At 42.0% G+C, this 9,704-nt stretch overlaps 1 protein-coding gene across 13 annotated transcripts in view; it reads right to left on the bottom strand.

The window, feature by feature from the left end:
• Positions 1-1,057: 1,057 nt before the first annotated feature.
• Positions 1,058-9,704, bottom strand: part of CTBP1 (C-terminal binding protein 1) — a 428,679-nt gene continuing 420,032 nt past the window's right edge. For 10 of the 13 annotated variants that reach the window (XM_075571285.1, XM_075571348.1, XM_075571357.1 and 7 more), the window contains 2 exons: positions 7,590-7,707; positions 1,058-2,238 (listed from right to left, as the gene is read on the bottom strand). In XM_075571285.1, coding sequence (XP_075427400.1) covers positions 2,052-2,238; positions 7,590-7,707 — 305 coding nt within the window. In that variant the 3' untranslated portion in view covers positions 1,058-2,051. Of the gene's footprint in view, positions 2,239-3,303; positions 3,405-7,589; positions 7,708-9,704 lie in introns of all 13 variants that reach the window. The other 3 variants (XR_012788155.1, XR_012788154.1, XM_075571294.1) reach the window with 3 other exon arrangements.

Below are 9,704 nucleotides of genomic sequence, written 5' to 3'. Positions count from 1 at the left end.
TACATTAAATAGTTTGTATTAAGGCGCATTTTTCTTCATTATTAAAAAATGCAGCAATAATGACATAGTGGTTACTTATTTAGTTCAACGTTGTGGTAGCTGTATTAGTCCTGAAGCAGTGCTTATTTGTCATAGCTTGTGATACTTTTGAAAGAGGCACCCCCAAGTGACCGTAGTTTTTGTTTTTAAAATAGGTTTGAAGCAGGGGGGTCTCTGGAGTTGAGCAGCGTTGGTTTCAGCTCCGGGGACACCCTTCCGGTAGGAGCCCTGGCTGGGTTTACAATATGGCTGTTTAAAAGTCCTGCTTCCTGCGGGCCAATAGGAAGCCGCAACATCATCCCTCGTCTTCCTATTGGCCCACGCGACGCTGGAGCTTTAAACTGCGCGGACACACCAGCAGCACCCACAGAGAGTAGTACAGGCATACCCCGGTTTAAGGACACTCACTTTAAGTACACTCACGAGTAAGGACATATCGCCCAATAGGCAAACGGCAGCTCGCGCATGCGCCTGTCAGCACGTCCTGAACAGCAATACTGGCTCCCTACCTGTACCGAAGCTGTGCGCATGCGGGGAGACTATAGAGCCTGTTACATATGCGTTATTTACATCAGTTATGCACGTATAGGACGATTGCAGTACAGTACATGCATCGATAAGTGGAAAAAGGTAGTGCTTCACTTTAAGTACATTTTTGTTTTATATACATGCTCTAGAAGACCCATTGCGTACGTTAATGCGGGGTATGCCTGTATCTCTGGAAGCAGGGGTCCCCAGAGCTGAAATCAAAGCGGTTCCCCCTAGGGTTCCCCTGCTTCATACTTATTTAAAACCAAACATACTGTCGCTTGGCGCCTTTAATGAACCAACATATTAAGATGTGAGCTTTTGTTGTTAGTCTATTAAAACGTATTACTGTACATACAAACCCATGACATATCTTAATGCCTCCATACAAATATTCAACAACAAGTCAGATAAAAATAAAGGACGAGTAAATGATTCCACTTCTTGCTAAATTGTTTTATTTCAAAGAATGGAATTTGACACAATCTGGTATTTGTCTGGGATTTTTATTTCTTTAAAATAATTCATACAAATGGTTACACTCACAAACATGATTTTAACCCAAAAAAATATTGCTAGCCTACCACATTACCAGGAAGGAATCAATGTAGGCAATGAAATGCTGCTACCTTTTTTAGTAGTCTTTATTTCCCGCATACCACCAATAATATATACTTTAACTGGTGACAAAAAAAAAAAAGAAGCGCAATGCTCGTCTATATGAAATCTTGTTTTCTTCAAAATCTCTTTTGTAATGTTGTCGTAATATTTATCTGAAATAAGGGAATCCATGCCAAAAAAAAAAAAAATGAAAAAAAAAAAAAAATGATTTTCCTGTTGTAACTAAATTATTCTAAAAAAAATAAGACAAGCAGGTAGAAAAAACAATGCACTGTGTGGCTTAGAAATAAAAATGGGAAAAATTCATTGTCCTGAGAAGTCTGCCAACTGCCTGGTTTATTGGGCATGGTTTAACATATAAAAGAAAACATACATTTTTATTTTTTTTTAGCTTTTTTTTTTATATCTCAAAAGTGGTTTGCTGAATGCCTCCCTTATGTTATTCCTGTTGATAGCTAAGCAAACAAACCCTTTTTAAATGTTCTAAAAACTGTACACAGACAAGTACATTCATGATATAATAACTACTAACTTCTCTTGCTTAAACAAAGGACCCAATAGAGGACACAGAAACAGTGAAATCAGTCCACTGGACAGGGACAAACTACAATTTTATATGGAGGAAAAAAAGTTCCCAAATCCTCTTTTCTTCTCCCATTATACTGTATATTTGGACCAGGTTCTAAAAACAATTATGGTCTCCTTGTAAGTTCGTCATTTTTTGCCTCCGTTCAAAATCCAGATTATGCTTTTATTTTTTATTTTTTTCGTTTTTATTTTTTATTATTTGTTTCCACACAATCTCTGGAGTTGAACTCTCCGATGCAGGGAATGCGCGTCTCTCTTTTTTTTTCTTTCATGGGCTACAATTGGTCACTTGGGTGGTCTCTGTCAGTCTCTGGTTTGACGGTTTGGCCAGGAGATGGAGCGTGTGGTGGGTGGGATACAGCAGGGTGACCATGTGATAAAGGCATAGCGCTGGGTACTATTCCTTCTACTGCCGCGGGGATGCCAGCTGGGGCCACGCTTACAACACCCGGAGGGTACCTGCTGGGAGAGAGAAAGGAAACCCCTTACTTCGCTTTCATTACATAATTGCATCTCATTCGGTTCGCAAAGGACCCCCACTCTACTGTTCCTGCTGACTGCAATGTTAGACAACTGGCTAATTTGCACTGTGATTCACTTGGTGCATCAGATCCTGTTATATTTCACAGCACGATCCTGGGCTTGGATAGAAAATACAGTAAGCAGCTGTGTTCCATTCCCTTCCCCCCTGTCTGATTATAATCAGAGGTGGGCAACAAGAAGATCGTGCAGCCCTGAGGAGTCCATGGGGCCAGTTAACAATGTGTTACTTGTGACTATGTTCTTTTCTGGGGGCGCAGGGTGGGGGGGGGGGGAAGGATGTATATATGGTGTAGATTGATCTACCCAATGTTCGATAGCAATTAAAATGTACATGTGATTTTGTTTATCCTTAAGCTCTAGTAAAATGACACTACATAGCTTACTGGTATACGAGGGCGCCTGCGTTCACCTTACTAAAGTTAGCTTGCTTGGCACACTTTTAAGACGAATGAATTCATTATTATTAGCGTTTAGCTGTAAAGCGCCAACATATTCCGTGGCGCGGTACAATGGGGGTCCAGAGATGGATTTATTGTTCTTGCCTCACGCCTGACGCTGAAAATGAACACACTACACTATATAATGACATTTCTACACACTTCGGAGTCAATTTATCATACAGGGGAACAAAACAAAACAACAACTTCTATCCTTTACACATATCCCCATGTCACATCTGCAATGACGACTTCATGCAGTTCCCACCCCTGCAGCCCTCTGACCCCCTGTAAGGCCAATAAAGGAGAGCCCTTGCCAATAACAAGGGTCTCCCCACTTGTGTTGGGGTGTGGCAGAATATGTGTAGCAACAGAGGCTGTCATCATCTGTAATTCTTACAGGAGTCCCCCAGTAATGTTTCTGTGCCTTGGTCCTGTGAGTGAAAGCTGGTGACTGCTGGCCCTGGTGTGGTGATAGTCAGTGTAGCTTTACTGTGTGTTGCAGAACGTCAATTTTCCAAAATCAGGCCCTCAACAGCTCACTTACCCGGTTCCTTCTAAGTGGTGCGGAAAACATATAACGGCTTTGGGTCATCTAAACATCAGACTATGAGATTAACCCCTTCTCTGCCAGCATCGCAGGCCCCTCTGGCAGTGAAAGGGAAAACAAGGGGGGTTTTAGGAACTAAAATGATAGAGCAGGGCTGCACCTTTAATAGAAGCAACGCTGCCCTCCTAGGGGGGTAAGAGTGCACCCCGTTTCAAACAAGATTCCAGTGGGTTGCAGACCCCTCTGGCAGTGAAGGTGTTAACACCCAACATTTTGGGGTTCGGTCTTTTTTTTGTGTATGTGTATGCGTGTGTGATTTGTATTATTCTTCCTATGTTAAATGTTGTCTTTTGGCAATTGACACATTTTTAGCCAGTGTCGTCTTCCGTGTTGTATCATTGCCAAGAGCAATGTATGCCTGCCTTGCTTAGAATGGGACACATTTCGAGAGATAGAACAGCGAGCAGCCTGTAGGCATGCTGAATAAAATAGCTTCAGAGCTGTTATTCCAATAGGGTTTACAACATATTGTGAGTATGTGCTACAGTACATGGCATGTATTCTCCATGTTATCAGAGCATGTGTTTAAACCTTTCCTTGTTATACACTCCTAACACTGGGGTAGGATCGCAGCATTGGAGATATATATATATATACATACACACATATATATATATATATATATATACAACATATACATTATATATATATATATACACATACACAAGTATATACATATATATATATACACACATACACACGTATATACACCCATACATATATATAGAATGAAGGTTGTAAAGAGAGTTAGACCCAACATACTGTATATATATATATATATATATATATATATATATATATATATACAGTATATATACAGTATGTCGGGTCTAACTCTCTTTACAACCTTCATTAAAAAATAAGCAAATAAAAATTGCACTGGAAGAAAACATTTAAGCCAGTTCAGCTGGTACAGTATGTTGATCATCTTTTGTTTAACAGTCGTTTTAAGAGCTGATCTATATGGAGAACGGCCCTGAGCTGGGTTACGGTAAAGGCAGTTGAGGGACATTATTTTTAACCACAGTCCTCAAGGGCCACCAACAGGACATGGTTTTAAGGATATTGCTGCTTCAGCACAGGTGGCTCAATCAGTCAGCACAGTGCGGAAGCAGGGATATCTTTAAAACCTGACCGGTTGGTGGCCCTTGAGGACTGCAGTTGGCCACTCCTGCCATAGCTTGTTCTTGGTAAATTTGCACGGCACCGCGCTGGTGCTCTCCTACAGTAATCATTGTCATCAACATAAGAGGCATGGTAACAAAAAGAAATTCAAATAAATAACACACCCGGCTATTCAACACTCTCCAAAACAGATTCCCAGTGAAATAGCTCCCAGGGGTGAAAACGGAAGGATAAAGGCAATCGGCTAGGAAACAAAAAGGAGAAAAGGAGCCGCTTTGTGGGATCTCTGGCGTTGGACCAAATTCAACTAAATGATAATGATATAGTTGATGGGTTAAAACCAGGTGACGTGCCTTTCACCAAAAAAAAATCATCCAAAAAGCTCTACATCCTATCATCTTAACTAATTGGTTCTCAGGGGGCGTAAATATCTCATCAATATGGTCAGACAGACAAGACGATCTAAAATCTCACACCCCACACCCCACCCCCTTACCCATTCAGAGCCTTTGCGGTATATGAAAACAAAGGGACATTTGCGGTCTTGTTGATTTTATGTTGAAGAGAATAGCATAAATAAATATCGCTCTGCGGGGCTGCTGTACTAATGCATTAGTCCTACTTATGACCTCAAAAATGTCGTTGCCGAACAGATTTATCTTTACTTTAAAGGATTTCCCAATGAAGAATGTGTTTGGGCCACCGCATTGGACATTGTAGCGAATGTGTAACATAGAGAAGGATGTTTCTCTGCCGCTCCAAAGTGTGCGGCAAACTGAGACTGGCAAAAGTGGCGTCATGTAACAACTATACAGCTGTGAGCAATGGTACGAGAACGTGTTACAGGCCTGAGTGCTTTCACTTTATTGCCCGTCCATGATGAAAGGAAGGGGACGTTTCAACGTTTGTAACCTTTCTCTTCTCATATTTAGCCCACATAAGAACTGTTTTACTCTAGGGGACTCTTGGCTGCTCTGGAGCAGTATTACAGGGTGCTAAACGCCTGCTCTTATCTCCGATTTCAATCGTTATCATTATGGAATATTAGAGGGACCATAAAAATATATATATATTTAGCCTATCCGGTTTTACTGAAAGCTCCTGCAGGTTACAGCAGCAATAAAAGTCACTTTGCAGAAACGGGAGTGATTTGAGCCAGAGATAAAAGAGCAGATAAGAAGCCCTTATATAGTCACATAATCAACACAAAGGGCCTTATTTTACCAGCGTGACACTTTAATGGAAGAGCTGAACAAATGTGTCAGAGCAGCTACTGTTATTTCCAGTTTGCCGTCTGCACACTGGCATTTCCACAGCTAAACAAGTGGGTTTAGCACCGCGGAAAGTCCATTAACATTTTAAACATGCAAGCGATCAATCCACTTCTTATCTCCTGCTCCAGTTACATGCGGATGCTGCAGTTACTGGCGCACGTGACGCAGTAAATCCCCTTACGGTGAAAGAGTGTAGCATATAGCAGGGCTGAGTGATAATATGGCATGGTTAAGTGAAGATAAGAGCATCACAATGGATTCTAAGAATCGATTCAACTGTGTGCTGGAGGTTATACAAAATGCATCAAGCAAGAGCTAGTTTGGGGAGGTTTATGCCTTTAAGCCAGCATGGGTTTCCGATCCATACTTTACAATTAAAGTAAGATGCATCGCCATTGCAAACATGCCACTGGAAGAAGAAAAAACCATGCTGCAATATGTAACAATACTGCATATGGTTTCCTACCATCTAAACCTTAAAAGGCTTATTTTAATTGTAAATCATAATTAAGATCATTGCTGCAAATAACTTGGTATCATGGGATTCACACTTTTTTATTCTTATTTCATTTGACACATTGCTCTGGCTGTGTTTTATAGAAAATGTCGCCTTGCGGTACTATACGCAAAATAATTGATCAAGATTACAGCTCTCACTACCGTTTAAAAGCAAAATACATGCTGAAGAGTTGCCAGTGGGGATTTAGACCGTGCAATATTGGATCGGTGAAAGGCCCTGTTTAATGTATTTGGAGTTCTTTAAAGATGGACGAGCTTTTGCTGCTAGTACAGTATATTAATTATGTTCAGCCCAGAGTGAGAGTGAACGCTATCACAAGTGTACGTGAATAATTTATTTATAAAATGTTTTACCAGGCAGTAATACATTGAGAGTTACCTCTCGTTTTCACATATGTCCTGGGCACAGAGTTATGATGACAGATACATGGTTACAAATACATAGTTACATTAAGTGAGCAGGGTATACATTATATAAAAGACATTCCATGCACAGTAAGATATAATATATGTTGTAGGCGTATGTAACAGTTACAGACCATATTAAAATGTGATTAAAATACACAGGCCAATCTGGAACAGGAAAAAAACGAGTGAAATGGATATCTGGATAGATATACTGTATGTTATTTCACATGACAAGCTAGCGCCGTACATGTTATTGGGCAGCAATGCACTAAATCACTAAATGTTGTAAGTCGTGGCTACATTTGTTTAAATGGAGCCGCAGCAAATCACACAATAAAACGCACGGCAGTAGTAATACGTTATCATGCGGTAATGTTTTCAATATACAGTACTGTATGAATAGAAACAGAACTGAATAAAGCAGGGGGAGCACAAGCTCAGCCACTGAGGGCTGCCAAATGGCCATGTTCTCAGGGTGTAACGTATCTAGGCAAGTTTAGAATGAAGGGTACGGTCATTGCTTAAGTGTGTTAGAACATTTTTTGAAAACCTGGACTGTGGTTAGCCCATCGAGGACTGAACTTGAGGACCCCAGCCGCAAGCCAACCTCTATTTATTCACAGTATACCAAGGCAATGGAAAGATCTGGTCTGGGAGGCTGCAACCACGTGGCAACCCTGTGTAAAGAGCAGGTATGGGGAGTGTGCGTCGTGCTGGCACTCAAATGCAATCTACTGATCGTAAACAAAATGCTCAGGAGTTTTATCGCAGTTAATAGCTGCCCTGGAAAAACCACATAAATCACAGCTGTGTACTGCAGCCTAGCAGATGAACACAAATGTTTTATTCATTGATTCTTTTTTAAATGTTTGCATCCTGGGAAATATCCGTGTTTACCTGTAGGCAGCGCCATTAAGCTCTGGGTGAACAACGGCAGGATCCATGCTGGCCCAATGTGTAGCTGCAGTTAAGTGATCTTTATTAACACAGTTTTTCAGGCTGTCGGGAATGCGACCTGCTCGGGAAAAAAAGAAAACGCCATGAGATCAGGCGCACAGAGAGCAAGGGAGTCTGGCCAGGCAAATAGGGTTTTTAGCATTACACTTTAACCCCTTCACTGGTATAGGAGTCGGAAACACAATGCGTGGCGGAGAAGGGGTTAAAAGTGCCATCTGCCAGCAAATTCGACATGCAAGACCCTGATACTTTTTAATGCGACAGCGTAAATCCACCAACACATAATGATGCACACACACTGATGCACACACAGCACACAAACATTAGCACACTCTGCGACACCCAGTATATAATCTCAATTTGCAATCATTACAAACATTTCAAGGACGCCTGCCATCGAATATTTTATCAGACTCATAATTGCCTGTGTAACCGTCATTTAATTCAAAAGGTGTTTTTTCCAACATCTACACCCTTTACTTTGCTTTACATTGTTTTTTGGCACGTAGGACCAAATAATAATGTTCCAGTAAATCCTACTGTAAGTGTCAGAAAAAGATACTGTAACTCCTGCTCGAAGACAAGCAGAGATACTGTACGATAGCAGTAGATTCACTAAGCAGAAAATCAAATGTTGGGGGAAACAAAGTAGGTGGCAAAAAACTCTTGACTGTGGCCAGCAGGACAACCGGAAAAAAACAATGCAACAGAGATTCCCAATGAGATACCAAGTAGGCCTCACTCACAGATTCCGCAGTGCCGTCTCTCCATTTATTAGGGAGCAGTGAAGAGAACAACGTTTCCGGTCCCATAACGGGCCTTTCATCAGGTGGTCAACAGACCTCAAATAATATCCTCTTGACTGCTCTCTAATAAATGGAGAGACTGCACTAAGGAATATGCAAGTAGAGTCCGACCTGGTATCTCACTTGGGAAACGATGTTGCATTGTTTTTTTTCTCCAGATTTACTAAGCAGCATTGGCAGTGTCAACGATCTAATGCCGTTATATCATCTCCCCCCATAAAGATGGGCCAATATTATTGTTCTTTCCCAATCTACAAAAATGTATCATTATCTCCTAAATAATGTTCCACTAATATTCATTAAGCTAATTAAACTAGATGTTACTGACAAGTTTACTATCTATATAAACAATTTCCCTTCGCAGTCACAGTTATGCACAGACATCGGCGCTTGCTCCCTATATACATAAACTAGTGATGTTCCGAGTACCCGGAGATTACCCGGTACTTTTTCAGCTACTTCAACACTTACCTGCAGCCGGCGACGGAAGGTGGTGAGGAATATCGCGGCAGCATCTGTGAGCAGCAGCAGAAATCCGTGTTCAGCTGGCGGGAGCAGCAGGAGAACAGCACACAGCTGATGCCAATGGGAGCCAGGGAACCATGTGACTGGAGCAGGAGTCTTCGTATTGGACAGCCGGCTCTTCCCCGGCTGACCAATAGGAACGCTCCTGCTCCGGTCACATGGTTCTCCGGTTCCCACCGTCATCAGCTGTGTGCTGTATTCCTGCAGCTCCTGCCAGCTGAACACAGATTTCTGCTGCTGCCACCGCCACCAGGACGTCTGAGGCTGCTCACAGATGTCACCGCGGTCCTCCTCGTCCTCAGCAGCAATCTCCTCACCCTGCAGGTAAGTGCCGTCTGGGCAACCAGGTACCCGGGCCGGGCACAATGGTTCATTTTGCCCAGGTACCCGTTACCCAGTTTTCAGAAACTTTAGGACCCGGTACAACACTTTACATAACCTATGTAACACTAACCACCTGTGCAAATACATACAGGCAGCACAGCACACCTTATAGCTGTGATTGCTATACATATCTGCCTAGCCAAGGGGTTCTCAACTCCAGTCCTCATGACCCCATCAACAGGTCAGGTTTTAAGGATATCCCTGCTTCAGCCACCTGTGCTTAAGCAGGGATATCCTGAAAACCTTGCCTGTTGGACTGGAGTTGAGAAACCTGCCCTAACCATCTAAAGTTTAAGACAGACATAGGAGCATGCACTGATGCAAGACTTATAACTGTGGA

Source organism: Ascaphus truei, chromosome 1 (genome assembly GCF_040206685.1).
Source record: "Ascaphus truei isolate aAscTru1 chromosome 1, aAscTru1.hap1, whole genome shotgun sequence".
Lineage (NCBI taxonomy): Eukaryota > Metazoa > Chordata > Amphibia > Anura > Ascaphidae > Ascaphus > Ascaphus truei.
This window is presented reverse-complemented; position numbering and strand designations above follow the sequence as displayed.